Here is a 19761-nt window from a genome sequence, read left to right as displayed (position 1 = left end):
TATTTCTCAAAATATGTTAATTTTTTTCCTACATTTCTTGTTCTAGTGGCCTTTTGAATTTGTAATAACTTTAACATTTTTTAATGAATTTTTGTACACATTTCTATTCTTTTAAATTAAATTGCAAAAGTAATTTTTTAATGCCCCTAGTAAATGCACCTCAAAACTTCAGGGGGCTTGCGGCAGACCTTAGCCCCAGCCGATTAAAGTTCATAGAAAATAGATCCGTTTTTGGTAATTGGTTTACTGATATTTGCTGTGTTGTGATATGACAAACCCCTTGCATTAGTTTTTAAAATAATAAAATAAAATACTTATGCATGGTATAATTAAAATATTGCTGTATTGTTGCTTTATTGATAAAATCCTACATATTTATGTATAACTTACAATATTTTCAATACACATTAGTTTGTAAATTGTAATATTTATACAGATGTTAATTACAAGAACTGATCACACCATTCATTGAGGCAGTTGAAGCAATCCTTAGCTTGTTTAGAATTGGCATTACAGGTAGTTTGAATCCATTCCGTAAAACGATATTCGTTTCTCTGTAACACTAAATATTGACCGAGCACAGCATTTGCCTATAATAATTTACCGAATTACACATTGCGTTAATTAAATATTCTACTATCATCTATGTATGATAAAACTTACTTTATTGAAGCCAGCTTCATTTAAACGATCACCCAAAATCGTTCCTATTCCCGCCAGATCTGTGACAGGTTTTTCACCCATAGGATCGGAGACGAAATCTCTATGCTTTTTTGAAGTGCTCGCCATGATTGTTTCGCTTTCTCTATGATACAAACTTTTATGAATTAAATATAAAACGATCAACTATACTTTAGCTTATGTGCTGTTTTTCGATAGCGAATGAGTGCTTTGAGTGGACGTTTTACATGTATTTTGTTTTTGTTACAATAACAAAACACATGTTAAATTTCCACTCGAAGCAGTGCTGTCAGATTAGGGGATTTTTCCCCAAATTGGGGATTTTATTTTGTAAATGGGGATAAATAATTGGGTTTGGGGATATAGGGGAACAGTTGGGGAAATATTGTATGTTTTGGTGATTTTTAGAATCTTTTTGGGGATTTTTATTTTTTCGTTTCAGTTTATTTAATTTATGTAAGAGATTATTTTAAAATCGAAAGAAAACATTGAACTATAATGCCCAGTTTTTGACTTGTTATTTAAATACGTATTTAGTTAATTTTAACTTAAAATTAAGTTGTATTTAAATACAGTTTGAGTTTTTCAGTGCTACATAATTTGTCTTATTTAAATAAGATAAAAGTATGGTAGCACTACTAAATATCAAAAATTTATCGATAGTTTTGCTTAAAACAGCTGTTCAACCAAAACAAAAATTGATACATTTTGCCCAATAAGAAATAAAAGTTTATTAAACAATAAAATTATTGGTAGGAAAATGCACAAAAGAAGCTCCAATAGCCCCGCATCGGAATTGTAGTTTTTGCAAGACGCTTTTTTTTAGCAAGACGCTGTTGTTTGTTTTTTTTTTACTACAATAGAGTGAAAAAAAACCAAACAACAAAAGTCAGCTGTCAAAAACATATGGTAGTTTATGAAACTTAAATAGAATTTAAATGACCAACGTTGGCCATTTAAATATCATTTAAAAAAGCACTGAGAAACTCATTTTCGTATTTAAATAGAACTTAAATATAATTCATATTTAAATACGAAGTCATAAACTGGCTCTAAGTCTGATAAGTCGTAAAATTTTAACAATATGCTATTTGACATTTTATACTGTAAATTCTTGTTATTATTGTTGTGTTATCAATAGACGTGAATGTTTGTTTTAGAAAAAGAATTTGTAAAAATTGCAAAAAAAGCATAATTCCACCTGGGAAATTGAATATTTTTCTCAAGGTATTTCTTATGGAATAAAATCTGAAATTTAACTGTATATAAAGAAGGGTATTCATTTCAAAATTAAATGGAAAATTACAATCTTACAGTTGGTTAGGTTTGTTAAAAATACAACGTTTTGTGCAATTTTAATTTTTTTTTTTCGAAATAAGTAACATTTATATATGTATTCACCCTTATTCTATTTGGCGTCCATAAAGAAAATCGTCTAAATTTCGCAAGAAAATATATGAAATGGACAGATGAGTGGAAAAAAGTAATTTTCTCTGACGAAAAAAATTTAATTTAGACTGTCCTATTATTCTATTTGGCGTCGTCGACATAGTCGTCAATGTTGAGTCAAAAAATGGTACAGGTCGCAGAGTACAGGTCGCAATTTTGAAAATATTTCGATCAGACTTGGTACATATTATTTTTTCGACCCAAGGGCCAAGCGTATTGAAACTGGCGGAAATCGGTCCATTATTTCACCTATCCCCCATACAAATGTCCTTCCGAAATTGGACTTTATCGGTCATAAATGTTTAATTTATATATGTATCTACACAAATTGCACTCCAAATAAGTTTTATATATACAAAATTCATGTCACAAAATTTTGTTACGATCGGTCTATAATTTGTCATAGCTCCCATATAGACCCGCTTCCGAAAATCACTTTAACGTGCATAAATCGCTTAAAAATGTTGGTATACTCACAAAATAGCTCTTTTACTTAGTGTAGGGTATTATATGGTCGGGCTTGACCGACCATATTTCCTTACTTGTTTTTTATTCAATTAATCACAATTAATCATTGACGATGCATTTCATTATTTAAATTTTTTCCCAAGTTCCTAAAGCATGAGTCATTTATTTTTGTATGATAATAAGCTTAACCCAAAATAGGTACAATTGTTAGAATATACATTTTCAATCAGCATTTAACGTTTATTAGAATAAAGAATAGTTTTTTGTTTTTTTTTTGGAAATTTCGTTTAAAATAAAATGTAATTGAAAATGTTGATGTCATATATTGAACATCTATGGATAATAGTTTTAATTGTTTATTTAAATATTTCTAATTTTAAGCATTTGGTTTTAGATCCTGGTTGGTATAAAACTAATTTATAATTTGAGTAATATAACTAATTTCTAAAGTGCAGTATCAAAAAAGTTGGAAGTGACTACACTCTAGATTACTTAAAGACACTAAAGTGACAACTGATTTCACGCTAGATTACCTACGATATATAAAGTAACCCATTTACTTCTCTTTGCATTACAAAGATAACATATGTACTAGGTTTTTTTGGTTAAGTCGGTTTCGGTTTTTTTGAAAAACTCAAATTTTTCCTCGAATAATCGGTTTTTTTCTAAAAGAGTGTTTTTATGAGTTTTGGTATTTTAAAAACTTTAACTTTAAATAAAACGATATACTCCAAAGCATTTAAGATGTGTTTTATTCTTAAGAGATTATTTTAGCCACCATAAGAGGTTAAAATTTACTGATGTTAACGATAAAAATCAAATGTCGTTTGTTGGTAATTGCATCAGTAGAGAACGTCCGGACCGATTTAGACAATTTTTTTTGTTAAAATTTTGTTCATAGCTCAACTTAGGTTTTTACGGAATGAAAAATTAACCACGCCCACTTTTACGCCCACTTTTTTCGATTTATCTAAAATTAGAAAACGGCTACATCGATAGTAATCAAATTTAAGTTTTTACTGAAAGAAAAATTGAACACGCCAATAGTTTTTATATAAATAAAAATTGTCAACGTCCACTAATACGCCCACTTATTAAATACATCTGCACAAAACATCATTCTGTGATCAATCATATTTCAGACCATAATTCGATTACTTATATAAAAACTCTCAATATCTAAATTCGCTAATAACTTGGCCAATAAGCGTTGAATCCTGAAAAGGACCTCGATCTGTCATCACTCATATTTTTTTTTTAAACTATTTTAACCCTTTTCAAAACGCTTCTCACAAATTCACAAATCAAACACAAGCATTTTTTTAACTTCGACTGGACAACGTCTGTCTGTTCAGCTAGTTCTCATTAAATCTGAATGTGAAGATCAAATTATTCTGAAATTTGTTTAACATAATTTTTAAAAATTTGCAAATGGAGTTTTGAAACTGTCGAATAGGTTAACAGTATCCTACGAACACAGAAAGTCATTTACAAGTAAATATGGATATATGATTTTTTATTTTAATATTTCTCAAAATATGAATTTGAATTTTTAATAACTTTAATATTTTTTAATGAATTTTTGTACACATTTCTATTCTTTTAAGTTAAATTGCAAAAGTAACTTTTTAATGCCCCTTGTAAATGCACCTCAAAACTTCAGGGGGCTTGCGGCAAGTCTTAGCCCCAGCCGATTAAAGTTTATAGAAAATACCTGTAGATCCGTTTTTGGTAATTGGTTTACTGATATTTGCTGTGTTGTGATATGGCAAACCCCTTGCATTAGTTTTGAAAATAATAAAATAAAATACTTATGTACTTATGTAATTAAAAAATTGGTGTATTGTTTGCTTTATTGATAAAATCCTACATATTTATGTATAAATTACAATATTTTCAATACACGTTAGTTTGTAAATTGTAACATTTAAACAGATGTTAATTACAAGAACTGATCACACCATTCATTGAGGCAGTTGAAGCAATCCTTAGCTTGTTTAGAATTGGCATAACAGGTATTTTTAATCCATTTCGTAAAAAGATATTCGTTTCTCTGTAACACTAAATGTTGACCGAGCACAGTATTTGCCTATAATAATTTACCGAATTACACATTGTGTTAATTAAATATTCTACTATCATCTATGTATGATAAAACTTACTTTATTGAAGCCAGATTCATTTAAACGAGCACCCAAAATCGTTCCTATTCCCGCCAGATCTGTGACAGGTTTTTCACCCATAGGATCGGATACGAAATCTCTATGCTTTTTTGAAGTGGTCGCCATGATTGTTTCGCTTTCTCTATGATACAAACTTTTATGAATTAAATATAAAACGATCAACTATACTTTAGCTTATGTGCTGTTTTTCGATAGCGAATGAGTGCTTTGAGTGGACGTTTTACATGTATTTTGTTTTTGTTACAATAACAAAACACATGTTAAATTTCCACTCGAAGCAGTGCTGTCAGATTAGGGGATTTTTCCCCAAATTGGGGATTTTATTTTGTAAATGGGGATAAATAATTGGGTTTGGGGATATAGAGGAGCAGTTGAGCAGTTAGACGTGAATGTTTGTTTTAGAAAAAGAATTTGTAAAAATGGAAAAAAAGCATAATTCCACCTGGGAAATTGAATATTTTTCTCAAGGTATTTCTTATGGAATAAAATCTGAAATTTAACTGTATATAAAGAAGGGTATTCATTTCAAAATTAAATGGAAAATTACAATCTAAGTTATCTTACAGTTGGTTATGGTTTGTTAAAAATACAACGTTTTGTGCAATTTTAATTTTTTTAAGGGTGATTATAAATTTTATTTTTTAAATTATTATGCATGCTATATAAATAAAATAAAAAGAATTGTAGAACAAATAAAGTACATATCGAGCCCTAACCGAGCAAAATAACGTAAGCGAAATTTTTTTCAAAATTGACTTTTTAATGAAAATCGATAGAAAACTTTCGTGCGCAGCAACACCCGAAATAATGAAAATTAAGTGTTTATATATACAGAGATATCGCAATTTCAATTATATCGTAAGCGACATAAAAGCAAAAAGGGGCAGTAAATGAAAGTAAGTGTAGCCGAAGAACTAGAGAGAAAATCAAAAGAAATTGAAATACAAAAAGATAGATGTACTAAATGTGATCAAGGAAAAAATTTAGACAGCAGTCGTCACATCCAAACAGAAGAATTTAAGTTTAAGAATTTTTTTGAAGGAGCTAGTTTCGACCTTCAAATAGTTTTGAATATGCCTCATAGTAAAACAAGTAAGAAAGTATGGTTGGTCAAGCCCGACCATATAATACCCTACACTAAGAAAAAGAGCAAAATCATTTTTTTTTTAATTCCAATAATTTATATTTTTGAGCGATTTTCGAAATGTGCCTTATATGGGAGCTATGACAAATTATGGACCGATCACCATGAAATTAGGTCGTGTGATTTATGTTTACATGAAAGTTTTTTATGTTGAATTTTATGTGTATAGCAACATTTTTAAGAGATTTATGCACGTTAAAGTGATTTTTGGAAGCGGGTCTTATATGGGAGCTATAACTAATTATGGGTCGAACACTATAACATTTGGTGACATGAATTCCGTATATATAAAACTTATTTGGAGCAAAATTTGTATATATATCCATATAAATTAAACATTTATGACCGATAAAGTCCAATCGGTAGGACATTTGTATGGGGGCTAGGTGAAATAATGGACCGATTTCAGCCAGTTTCAATAAGCTCCGTCCTTGGGCCGAAAAAATTATATGTACAAAATTTCGACCTGTACTCTGTGCACAAGCTTTACATGGAGAGCCAGCCAGCCAGACGGACGGGCGGACATCGTTTAATCGACTCAGAAAGTGATTCTGATCGGTATACTTTAAGGTGGGTGCTAGACTAATATTCTTGGGCGTTATGGTGGTGTAGGGTATAAATATTACACTGTTTTGTTCAAGGAAATACTAGTATTACAATTTAAGTGTTTATGGATTGTGTTTTTTATGGGGTGAAAAAGACGGCAAACGATGTTGTAATGAAATTTGTTCTGCAATGTACAAATATCTTCTTATTTTAGATAAACGGAAAACTGTGAACGGTTTGTATTGCGATAGCTGTGCCTGGCAAAATCATAATAAAGCCATGTTAACCATGATAGCTTATTTCATTATATCATCCAAATTCATTAAATCTATTAAAATTACTTACTTACTACCAGGTCTTACCATGATGCCTGTTGATTCTATTCACAGCACAATATAATCATTTACTCGAATCCGAACTGTATGGGATCCTAGTGAGTGGCCTACAGTTAGTCGAAGTGCAAGAACAAACCCTTACGGTTATGACTCTGATTTTCTAAACTGGAAAATGTTTTCTGATCTGCTTCTTCCAAAAAAAATAAAATTAAGCTCGATGTGGTCTGCAGTTTTTGATACAACCGTGATTACAATTAAATACTGCTATTTAGACAATAGCGAGGAAAAGACTATTAACATTGATTTAAATACTTCTACGGTCCGTGGATCTCCTCCGGTATACAACACATAAATTTAATGATATGAAAGAAAGCTCTTAGCAATAAAAAAGTATTCCTCAATGTTTTCATAACGAGTTGGCCTGGAACATCCCAAAATGTTTAATTTACTGCATACTTTAAGAAAATATATTTTTTCGATACTTAAGAAAATATTTTTCTTTGTAAAGCATAGAGGTAAACAACGTAAGCTCCAAAACAAATTTGTTGCTCACAAAATTAACTTAAAAATGCACTTATCGCATGTATGATACCATTAATAGACTACATTTTAATTTTCAAAGAAATCCTTCGCACAACTTAAAAAAAAAACGAAAAAAACTATCCTATAAAATTTGATTTTTGGCGCTTACGTTATTTTCGCGGTTAAGGCTCGATATAAATATGTTTGAATTAAAATTAAACTAGTATTTTCACTGGGGATGTTTGTTTTTTTTTTGAGGAATTTCGGGGATGAAAATTTTAAATTTGGGGATAAGTCTCCAAAACAATCTGGGAACCCTGACTCAAAGTACTCGTTCGCTATAGAAAAACAGCACATTACTCTATCGAAACCAGCTTATTTTAAACGTTCACCCAAAGTCTCTCCTGCGCTCGCCACATCTGTGAGAGGTTTATCGCTCATTGGGTCGGCAACGAAATTTCTATACTTAGATATGTTCGACAAGTTTCTTTTGTTTTTATACCCTTCACCTTCGTGAGAAGTGTATATATAAGTTTGTCATTCCGTTTGTAATTTCCACAATATGGACGAGAAGATTCTATATATATGTAACTTTTTGAAATCGGAACACAAAGTTCTTAGAATTTTCCGTAGATTAGGAATTTGCTATACGCTTAGTAGTCAAAAAAATTGACCCACCCTAGTATACATATAAGATTTGGCACAGCCGTTTTTAATTTTCAGTTGTATTTTAGTTTAAAAGCGACGTATAAAAATAGCAAAAAAAATATTTTTAAACATAATATCTTATTTTTTAGTTAATTAGAAAATGCCCAACTTTGGCCCGCGTAAACTTTTTAGTCCTAATATCAAAGGTTGGAAAGGCTGGATTTTTTTTTGGAATAGCCCGATTCTAAATATAATTTTTTATGTAACGAATGTAAAATTTACCTTATTATGTTGAAATATAGCAAAGACAGAGAAGTTTTAATGAAAAAATCACAATAAGTGGTGAATGACGATATATGTATATAATTTGGTCATTCTGTGTGTAACATTGAGATATAATCATCTAAGACCCAACAAAGTAATATATAACTACTGATTCTTATGAAATTCTAAGTTATGTCCATCTATCATGTCTAAAATTCACAAACAAACTTAGCAGGATTTCAACAAAAAAATGTATCATTGCCCTAAGCATTGCCCTATTTATCGTTATTTGATGTTTATGATAAAAGGACTAACTCTGTTGAAAATGGTAAGAATCGTTCCATGATTTCTCCTAGGCCCCATATAAATTTATTCCAGAAATATGGTGCTACAATCAGCGAAAAAACATGGTTGTGAAAAACATAATCTAAGAGTAACATATTATGATTATTATTAGCATCATATCTTGTCATATATGAACATAATATGTACGGAAGTAATCATATTATGATCCAATGAAATCATAATATGATCCAATGAAATCATATAATGATCCAATGTGATTATATTTATGATTTCATATTATGATCCAATGAAATCATATTATGATTATTATTCAAATTTATTTTTGGGAATACAAAATTTAATTTTAAATTTTAATTTGGGAATACAAAATTTAATTCAATTAAAATATTATTGATAAATTCACTGAAATTTATTATGCATAGTTCTATAATTTTTGTCCAGTAATCCTATTACTGGATTTCGTGAATATCGGTCCATATTTTTGCCCATTCCTTAAATCACTGAAATTCTCAAAAATTTCTTAGTTGATGCAAAAAATACTAATATTGTACAAAACTCGCTACGGCCCATACAACAACTTCAATGGGAAATGAAAGTTCTCCATTAACTTAACAAAACTGCCAAAGACTTTTGAAAAGTTAGCTCGAATTTCATTTGTATGTCCTCTTGGGCCATTTTTTGCACTATGAGTGAAAATTGAATATGGTTCATGTCAAGTGAGCCAACTTTTGAAATCGATGTCTTCCGATCGGTATGGAATGCATCAAGGTTAGTTCTATAGGATACTAATTCAGACACAATTTTTCAACAAGATCGGTGTAAAACTCTCTGAGTTAGAGGGGGTCAAAATTTTACATTTTTGCCAAACAGGGCAGTTACATTGAAATTCGAATAGATTTCCTTTTGAATCGAATTAGGAAGTAACCCCCCAGGTGGTTTTTTTCTCATCCATGTGACTTATTACCTATTGTTCTTAGCAAAATGTGTCCAAAATAGTTTAGATAGCTATTTCTTCAACCTTTCGCAAAAAAATAATAAAAAATGTTTGACATTTTTTTCCGAAACTCCGTTCTTCAAAAATATTGCACTTTTCATCATAAAAAAATTGTATAATTTTTCTTCATATTTTATTTAACAACCAGTCAATTGTTCTGACTTAGTCACATTCAAATATGAAAATGTGCAATATTTTTGAAGGACGGAGTTTTAAAGTGGCATATTTTTGAATCTAATGGAGATATTGACTTGAAATTTTCTTTGTTAGACCAAAAATTATTTTATCTAAACAAAAAAAAATAATCATTCGGAATAAATGTGGATCAAATTCCTCCTGATATTGCAATTCTATTAACTATTAAAATTTGTATGCAAATTTTCGTTTTAAAAACTCAATAAATATATAATCTATATGAATAAAAATCAAATGTCGTTGGTAATTGCATCAGTAGAGAACGGCCGGACCGATTTAGACAAATTTTTGGTCATAGCCCAACTTAGGTTTTTACGGAACGAACAATTGACCATGCCCACTTATACGTCCACTTTTTTCGATTTATTTAAAATCGGAAAACGGCTACACCGATTTGGCTAATTTTTTGTTTAAATGATCATAGTAATCCAATTTAAGTTTTTACTGAAAGAAAAATTGACCACGACAATTTGTTTCGATATATCTAAAATTTTTTTTTAATGTTCGCACTACATAGTCCGCAAAAGATTTTACATAAATAAAAATTGTCCACGTCCATTAATACGCCCACTTATTAAATACATCTGCAAAATACATCGGTATGTGATCACTCATATTTCTAGCCAAAAATCGATTTTTTATATAAAAACTCAAAATATCTAAATTCGCTAATAACTTGGCCAATAAGCGATTAATTAAGAAAAGGAGCTCGATCTGTGATCACTCATATTTCTGACAAAAAATCAATTTTTTTTATATAAAAACTCAAAATATCTAAATTCTCTAAAAACTTGGCCAATAAGCGTTTAATCAAGAAAATGAGCTCGATCTGTGATCACTCGTTTTTCCAACCAAAATTCGATTACTTATATAAAAACTCAAAATATGTACATTGATTTAAATGTATTCCGTTCTTTTTCTTTTTAACTATTTTTACCCTTTTAAACCGCTTCTCACAAATTCACAAATCGAACACAAGCATTTTTTTAACTTGCACAGGACAACATCTGTCGGGTCAGCTAGTATGTAATAAAATCTTTATTTATTAACATATCTCAATGAAATTTTCAGCGATTTTTACATTTGTCATTCTAAATAACAAAATGTAAAAAAAACGTGTCAAAAGGTCAAGGGAATCCGGCAATTCCTAAAAATTGGAGCGAAAATCCCAAAAATTTTCTTTTTTACATTTCAAAATTTGAAATTTTGATAAAAAATAGGTCAAATTCCGAAGGGCGTAGGGACGACACATTCTAAAAATAGGAAATGTTTTTTATATCAAAATGTTCTCCGTATAGATACCTTACAGAAAAACATAAAATTTTTATATGTTCTTAAAGAAAGTTTTTTTTTAATAAAAATAGAGATAAGTCACCTTTTCTCCCAAAAAACAGCAAAAATCTAATATTTTTTTAATTTTTAAATTGAAAATCGTTTTTTTTTTGAGATCCGCAATTGATATTCCTATGAAGTCTATTACATATTATTGCTAATTTAGTTGTCTAACTAACAAAAAAAATTCGAGTCCATTCGGTTCAAAACTACAGCCTATATTTTTTTAAAAATGGTCCCCTTTTTTATGGCAAAATTTTTAAATTTCAATTTTCAAATTCCTATAACTTGGAAATTTTAAGAGATAAATAGCACAAACTAGCATGTTTTTTCAAGACCTAGCCGAGCACACACAAGCATGTTTTTTTCAAGACCTAGCCGAGCGCTTTCCAAAAATGTAAAAATCATTGAAATCGGATGGGAAACAAAAAAATGGCACGTGATTAAAAATTGTACATGTCGAAGGTACCCTACTTTGAGCCCCCATAGCGCCGCCGCTGGAGCATTTGCAGGGCCCATTTTAATAACTTAAACTCGAATACTTCTATGTCAAATTTCATTCTGATCGTATAAGCCGTTTAGAAATGCCAGATTTATTTCCAAAAAATTTCGATTCAGCCCACTGTGCATTGTTTTGAAATGATAATAGATAAAAAAAGTTTTATGTTTATCAGAAAGTTACACAAATGGATAACTTTTTCTTTTTGTAAATGTAATTTTTAGGTTGCTTAGTTTAATTTAATTTACTCAAAATCAATAATTTGTTACTTGACTGGTTTTTAAAATAAACGATTCAATTGACCTTTGGAGATACTGTACAACTTAGATAGAAACCCATTATTTTTCTAACTTTCGTATTCATAAATTTTGACAAAATATCTGACCTAGAGTCAGAAAAATTGCTCTAGTGCACACGGGCGGATACTTGCTGAGATATTTTCAAGTCATATGGACCTTTAAAAAAATAATAAATTACAATTTCTAAAATACACAAAAGCTTTATTTTTTAGCACTAATAGCTTAAAAGTCACATAATTTTATAAAATTTATTCTGTTATGGTAATTTAAGCCGGGTAACTTATCAATATTTTAAACATAGTTAAGTTCAAATATATTTTTTTCATACAAACTATGTATGTTTAAAATTTAATAAGTTACCCGCCTAAGAAAAGTTCTGAATTTTAAGAAAATACTGAGATAGTCCATTTTGAATCACCATGTATAGTTGAAGTAGAGTTGTAATTTGTTGGCTCCCGAAGTTCACTGATATTTATTTTCAAATAAGTAACATACTCCTAACTTTAAAATCGGTGACCATAACAAATTACTCAAAATATGTGGCACTGCGAGACGACTAGACGGATATCAAAAAGTGATTCTGAGCACATATTTTACAAACATCAGCACTAACCCAAATATACCCTCCCCATTATGGTGGTGTAGGGTATATAGATTTGTATTGCGGACCCTAGTGCGAGAATTTATCCAAAATAAGTTTTATACCAACAGTTTTCGAAGTAGATATATTTCAGAAATTTCCAATTGTATTTCAGAATTTTCCAATATTCAGTATTTCAGAAATTGAAATTTGTATTGCTATTAGAATTTTCTGAAATACAAATGGAAATTTCAGAAATATAATTGGAATATTCTGAAATACAATTAGAAAATTGTTAAATGCATTTGGAAAATTCTCAAAACCAAATGGATGTTTCTGAAAGAAAATTCTGAAGTATAAATGGAATATTTTGAAATGCAATTAGAAACTTCTGAAATACAACTGGAAATAGTGTGGAAAAAAAATTTAACAATATAATAACAAATGAAACATTTAGTTTCAATTTACATTTAATTTAAATCACGAACATTTCCATTTTTATATACATATGTATGTATGTGCGAATATACATATATTTTCATATCGTTAGCTAAAATACAAAATCACGTAACTGCAATTTTTTACTAGTTTACAGTATAAATAAAATATGTTACATATTGAAAAATAAATTCAATTTTGGTAATCAAATGTCGCAGATTTACAAAATATAGAACGAATTATCCATTTCAGTAATAAAAATAAAAATTGATTGACATTTCAAAGAATTATGTATGAATAAAATATACATCGCTACTGAGCTACTGAGCGACAAAGAACCTAAGTTCTTGCAAACCTAAGTCTTGCAACAACAGAATACATGTAAATCAATGAACATATTTTGAGCTTTTATATAAGTAATCGTCTGAAAAATGAGTGATCACAGATCGAGCTCCTTTTCTTGATTAAACGTTCGTTGGGCAAGTTATTAGCGATTTTAGATATTTTGAGTTTTTATATAAAAAATCGATTTTTGTTAAGAAACATGAGTGATCACAGATCGAGCTCCTTTTCTTGATTAAACGCTTATTGGCCAAATTATTAGCGAATTTAGATATTTTGAATTTTATATAAAAAATCAAATTTTGGTCAGAAATATGAGTGATCACAAATTGAGCTCTTTTTCTAGATTAAACTCTTATTGGCCAAGTTATTAGCGAAATTAGATATTTTGAGTTTTTATATAAAAAATCGATTATTGGCCAAGTTATTAGGGAATTTAGATATTTTGAGTTTTTATATAAAAAATCGAATTTTGGTCAGAAATATGAGTGAGCACAGATCGAGCTGCTTTTCTTGATTAAACGCTTATTGGCCAAGTTATTAGCGAATTTAGATATTTCGAATTTTTATATAAATAATCAAATTTTGGTCGGAAATATGAGTGATCACAGATCGAGCTCCTTTTCTTGATTAAAAGCTTATTGGCCAAGTTATTATCGATTTAAGCTGTTGTGAGTTTTTATATAAGTAATCGAATTTTGGTCTGAAATATGATTGATCACAGACCGATGTATTTAATAAGTGGGCGTATTAGTGGACGTGGACAATTTTTATTTATGTAAAAACTTTTGCGGACCATGTATTGCTAACACAAAAAAAAAATTAGTTAAATCTGTCGAGGCGTCCTACGATTTTAGATATATCGAAAAAAAATTGACGTTGGCAATATATAGTCCGCAAAAGTTTTTACATAAATAAAAATTGTAAATCTGTCCAGGCGTCCTGCGATTTTAGATATAGCGAAAAAAAAAAAATTGGCGTGGAAAATTTTTCTTTCAGTAAAAACTTAGATTGGATTACTATGAACATTTAAACAAAAAATTAGCCAAATCGGTGTAGCCGTTTTCCGATTTTAGATAAATCGAAAAAGTGGGCATAAAAGTGGGCGTGGTAAATTTTTCATTCCGTAGAAACCTTAGGACGACAACCAATGAACGCCATTTGATTTTTATTTATATTTTTAGCAAAATTGTGAAAATGAAAAACGAGCGATGCTATGAATTGTTAATTTATAACATTAACAATTCAAAAGTACAAAAGCTTTTAATTCTGGCACTTGTAGTTACATACTTTCGGTTTTCGATTATAAAATGTAAAATTTTTTATTATATGAGAGTAAAAATTGGAGAGGACATGGATGTTGTTGATATGCATCATATTCAATAAAAAAACCGATTTCGAATTTTTTGTTAGTTACTTGGTTTTGCATTTCAGCTAACGATATGTCTGTATGTGTGGACGTATGTGCATAGAAATGTCAAATATTGCTGATTTAACATTTGATTGAGTTGCTTTTAATCGATACAGCAGTGAAATATCAAAGAGTTTGTAACAAACTATACACGACAACACAATGACAGACTGACGATAATGACATCAAAATGACGTAACAATAGAGTGATGATTTATTTGTCAAATTGGGATGTAATAAGTAAGTACACACAAGTACATTAAGAAAAGTAGATTAGAAAGAGTATTCGTAGAAGCATCAAATAATGGTAGTTGTTCTACAGTCTTAAAAGAAGTCATTTGAGTAAGGATAACACTGAAGATTTTCAATGAATTGTTTTACTAATTTAGCCTTGTAAATTATTGCACTTTTCTACGAATAAATGTGTTTAACAATCAATCATTGACAGTGCGTCCTTGCAAATAGTCACTCAGTTATATTCCTTGCCATAGCATAGCTTGAATATTCCCCCTTAACATTTTTTTGACAAGGAAATATATTCCAATTAATTGCGATATGGTGGGTGTTATTTATGAAATGAATTTACAAAATCTTTGCTGTCTAAATACTTTTCGGATTAGTTGTTATTTTTTAAATCTTTCTTTATAAAATTGCTTAATTACAATTGGGGGATTCACACGGTCTACTATCTGGTCATATTGTCATAATGTCCTAATATATTATGAAAGTTTAAACAAATTTTTGTTGTGTTTCAAACCAAAAAGGTCTAAACTAATAAGATTATTTGAACTATGTTTATTGTTTTGTCGTAAAATAATATTTTTTTTAAAAAAAAAAAACACAACAACAACTATTATAATATATTAGGACATTATGACAATATGACTAATAGCAGACCGTGTGAATACCCCAAATGTGTTTTTTCTGTTTGTTGTGTTTTTTGTTTAGGTTTCCATTACTTAAAACAACAATAATTCCTTTTATGAGCCCCTAAAAGACTTATTAGGCTTATTATTTACTATCAGAATGAGTAATGTGGTTGGCTGGCAAGATGGCTGACAGACTGACTAAATGATTCTTTGGCGTATATTCTTTTGTTCAGTTGGGCTTGGGGCTAAATATGTATAAGGTTGCATATTTCATGCGTTAATTAATACAATGGAAAATTTTTCGTGTTTTTTGCTTCCAGTTTTTTTTAGTGTATATGTTATTAATATGTATAAAACAAAAGTCATAAACACACAAAATAAAATAAATAAAGAAAAGTATATATTGGGTGTATAACTTAAAAATATGTGATTTTTTCAAATGTTTAGCTTTTATTTTGAAACATTTGTACAATATAAATTTATTTAAAGTATTAGCCATTGTTAGCTATGAACTTTTCCTATCTTTCTGGCAACATATGGATTATGATAACCGGAAGCGTAAGAGATCGTATGTGAAGCCAGGCCAACCTGCCGAATCGACACCAAAGCCAAATATCTAAGGTAATTCCCTGTATTTGGTGGGAGCAAAATGGTTCTATCTATTATGAGCTGCTAAAATCTGACCAGACCATCATAAGGAACCTGTACCGAACACAACTGATTCGTTTGAAACCAGCATTTGCTGAAATACACCCAGAATATGCGGCCAGACATGAAACCGTAATATTCCATAATGACAACGCTAGGTCACATGCTGCAATATCTATTAAAGACTATTTAGATTAAAGTGGTTGTGAAGTTTTGCTCATTATTTGTATCGATCAATGCAGAACGCTCTCTCTGGGATATGCTTCACTTTGGATCAGAGTATCCTATATTGGCTTGATTCGTTTATGGCCTCAGAAAATGAGCAGTTCTTTTGGCTCGGAATCCGTATGTTGCCAGAAAGGTGGGAAAATATCATAGCTAACAATGGCTAATTCATTAAATAAGTTTATATTGTACAAATGTTTGAAAATAAAAGCATTTTTAAGTCATACACCTAATAATTTTTTTCCCTGGAACATTAATTATGATAAGTTTTAGTATACTTATCATTAACTTATAATCTCCTAGTTTGCAGATCATACGGTATGATACCGCCAGGACAAGGAGATTTGTAATTTTCAAAGCCAACCAGGGCCGCATTTGATCTATCCAAACAAATGTGGACAGTAACGTCAGATTACGAGGTAGCATTATCAAATGTGTACGTCAGCATTATTAACTGAGGCCTCAATGTCATTCGTGCTTTAAGTAGTCGGCAGTGGTGGGAGGGTCTTTGAGATGATCTTGTCAATTTATACTTTTCAGCCTCAAATCAGGGATCCCTGAAATCTATATCCCTGAAATCCATTCACCGACCTTATTAGAATGCATAGAACTAACTAGCATAACATCGAGAATCTCATTCCTACTCGAAACAATGCTGGTATGTTTCGAACCATAATTTAAAATATCTAGTTATACAGGCCTGTCACACATTTTATTCGGAATGGTTTCAATTCCGTATTTTTTATTCCGATCGATTTGTTTTAGGTTCTTCAGATTCCGTGTAATTTATTAATTCCAAAAATATTTAATAATTCTGTATTTCTGATTTTAATTTGATAGCGTTTTTTGTATTAAAGCTAAAGTAAAGTTTTTGGTGCAGAAACTGATTAAAAATTTTAGAAAAACAAATAATTCAAAAACATATCAATTCCACTTTGAAAACTGAAAGTGGTTTCATTCCGAAAGAAATTTTCGTTTTACTTTTTCTGAAGAAGCAAAAAACGGAATTAATTCCACTTTCGATCGGAATGGTATTCTGTGACAGGCCTGATAGGATAAAAATAAATCTAGCTAAGGATAATGTCCAAGCTTCCCCAGAAGGAAGGACATTTTTATCAGCCCCAATGTTGATTGACGTTTTCCTCGAATTTACCAACTCTATTGCAAAGCAGAATATGGTCGCCATATGGTCGCTTACACTCAACGATATATTTCGTCTACAGAGTGTAGCGCCTTTCCATAAATCTTTAATCAGTATGATGACCTGATTTAGAAGCCTAACTTATCGAGCGATCATTAGTTTTACTTAACATTGATACCAGTCGACATTGACGCAATTATGACAGAGTCTAGGGTTATATTTAAAAGCTTCCCTAAGGACCTAAGAATATGCATTGGTGGCCTTCTTGGATATTGAAGAAGCATTTAACAATGTGACGCCAGAGACGATTCTTTCGGTTTTAGTCAGAATGGATATAGATCAGTCTATTGTCTGCTTCATAGGTAGACAATATAGTCATTATTTCTTCTATGGGGACTGCTACTATCTTTAGATTAGCGAACCGATGGACTCTACAGGGAGGGGTTTTATCTACTCATAAAATTAGACTCCATGAAATGCAAAACTGTCGCATATTCTATTTATGTTGCTGTAGCCGATTCTGGTAAACATCTTGATACATTAGCTCAATGATCTTTTCAAGAAGGTATAAAATCTCCTTGTTCCCATTACCGCACCTTAACGGAGTCGAACTTAAGCTCTCAGATAGAGCGAAGTATCTAGGAATCATTCTAGACTCTAGGCTATCCTAGAGCCTGAATATAAAAGCGAGAGCGTCCATTGGGCCCTTGGGAAGACCTGGGGAATAAGCCCTAGAAATGCGAAATGACTTTTTGACATGATGGTAAAGCCCATACTAATGTATGGAGCACTAAATCCACCTACCGCGGGAGGATTGAGAGAATCCTGCCAATTTCTGCACTAATGATTACGGGCGCACAGCGCAGCTGATCTCATGGCCATAAATTCGGCGGACAGGCTAAGCACTATAGCAGCATGGAGGTCTTGTTGTACCGGCAATGCATCTATTTTGGGATTTATATCATATCTCCCTGTGAACATTGACTACTGTACTCCCTTACCTTTCATTGAAAGACGCTTCTCGATGGACACATTTGTCATCTATATATATTTCTCCAAGTTTGCGTTTGGGGTGGGTGGTGGTTTCTATATTCCCCGTTTCCAGAAGGGGTATGTTTCATTCTACATGATCAATGTAGTGTAACTCAAGATGAGATTTAAGCCATCAAAAGGGCGGTACACTGTATGAAGTACTATAGGTAATTTGGTGAGAATATCCGAATCTGTACTGACAGTAAGCCTGCCATCAAATCTCTCTCTGGTGTCTACTCGACATCTACAAAGGTACATAAATGCCGGGTATCCCATAACGAGATTGCGAGTCATTCTAACCTGGAGTTATTATGGGTGGCAGGTAACTCAGGTGTACTTGACAATGCTATTTCGTATGAACTGGTCAAAAAAGGCTCTCGTCTGCAAGCTGATGATATCGATCTTTTGGTCGGTTTACCACTATCCTGCTGTAAATCACGCATACTGCCTAAATTGGTTGAGTCTGCTCAGCTCAGATGGTCTAGTCTGACAAATTGCTTATCGAGGCTCACATGGCCCGTTTTTGACCATCATAGGTCAATATCCCTCAAGGGGCTATCACTGGCTCGGCTACGAGTTCTGATATCTGTGTTTACTGGGCACTGCTAGATAGGTGTGCATGCTAGGAGACTGAACACTCCATACAATGACTTCTATAGAAGTTCCTATGATTAGGGCGAGGAGGAAACGGTTGAACATATCCTCTGTCTTTGCCCTGCTCTATCGGGGGCATGGACTGCGACAATAGGTAATAATGTTTTTCACGGCCTAGCACGATCTAGTGTGAACGTTAGAAAGATGGATTCGTTCATTCGCACGTCAGGTTGGTTCGGCACCGAACCAAATTCCGACATGCGAAGGACCTTTTAATTACATAAGCATGATCCTTAGGGAATCACAAAGGAGCCAATTCATGGACCCAAGAGAGCTGATTAATACCGGCAGCCTTCATAACCTAACCTATGCACCATTTAGTAGGGGTTATTGAAACATCGGTTTGATCATTTCATTCACCAAATATACATAATTATTAAGAGTAATATCGTAATACCTTAATCATATAAATAAAGGTATATTTTTAAATACGACATTGAATTGATTGAACTTTATGTTAAAGAAAAGTAATTCACAAAAGTGTTTTAGTATCTATTTTATTTAAAACTTTTGGCCAAAAAAACATACCAAACAAAAACAAAACACACAGATACAA

At 31.2% G+C, this 19761-nt stretch overlaps 2 protein-coding genes across 2 annotated transcripts; both read right to left on the bottom strand.

Annotated features, from left to right (window-relative positions):
- Window positions 1–325: 325 nt before the first annotated feature.
- LOC135961786 (barrier-to-autointegration factor-like) lies at window positions 326–827 on the bottom strand. The gene is made up of 2 exons (XM_065513378.1): window positions 664–827; window positions 326–590 (listed from the first exon to the last, which is right to left on the bottom strand). The coding sequence occupies exons 1-2, from the start codon at window positions 787–789 to the stop codon at window positions 444–446; spliced, it is 273 nt and encodes a 90-aa protein (XP_065369450.1). The 5' UTR covers window positions 790–827; the 3' UTR covers window positions 326–443.
- Window positions 828–4417: 3590 nt separating this feature from the next.
- LOC135961730 (barrier-to-autointegration factor-like) lies at window positions 4418–4966 on the bottom strand. Its single transcript, XM_065513284.1, has 2 exons — window positions 4761–4966; window positions 4418–4687 (listed from the first exon to the last, which is right to left on the bottom strand). Exons 1-2 carry the CDS (start codon window positions 4884–4886, stop codon window positions 4541–4543), a joined length of 273 nt encoding a protein of 90 aa, XP_065369356.1. The 5' UTR covers window positions 4887–4966; the 3' UTR covers window positions 4418–4540.
- Window positions 4967–19761: the final 14795 nt, after the last annotated feature.

The sequence above is a fragment of the Calliphora vicina genome, chromosome 5 (assembly GCF_958450345.1).
Source record: "Calliphora vicina chromosome 5, idCalVici1.1, whole genome shotgun sequence".
NCBI lineage: Eukaryota > Metazoa > Arthropoda > Insecta > Diptera > Calliphoridae > Calliphora > Calliphora vicina.
This window is presented reverse-complemented; position numbering and strand designations above follow the sequence as displayed.

What these genes read in the sequence shown, in the direction of transcription:
- LOC135961786 (XM_065513378.1), bottom strand. Translation starts at nt 789, where the DNA reads ATGGCGAGCACTTCAAAAAAGCATAGAGATTTCGTCTCCGATCCTATG. An exon ending in ATGAAGCTGGCTTCAATAAA is followed by an intron (nt 591 to 663) that starts GTAAGTTTTATC and finishes AAATTATTATAG; the next exon opens with GCAAATGCTGTGCTCGGTCA.
- LOC135961730 (XM_065513284.1), bottom strand. Translation starts at nt 4,886, where the DNA reads ATGGCGACCACTTCAAAAAAGCATAGAGATTTCGTATCCGATCCTATG. An exon ending in ATGAATCTGGCTTCAATAAA is followed by an intron (nt 4,688 to 4,760) that starts GTAAGTTTTATC and finishes AAATTATTATAG; the next exon opens with GCAAATACTGTGCTCGGTCA.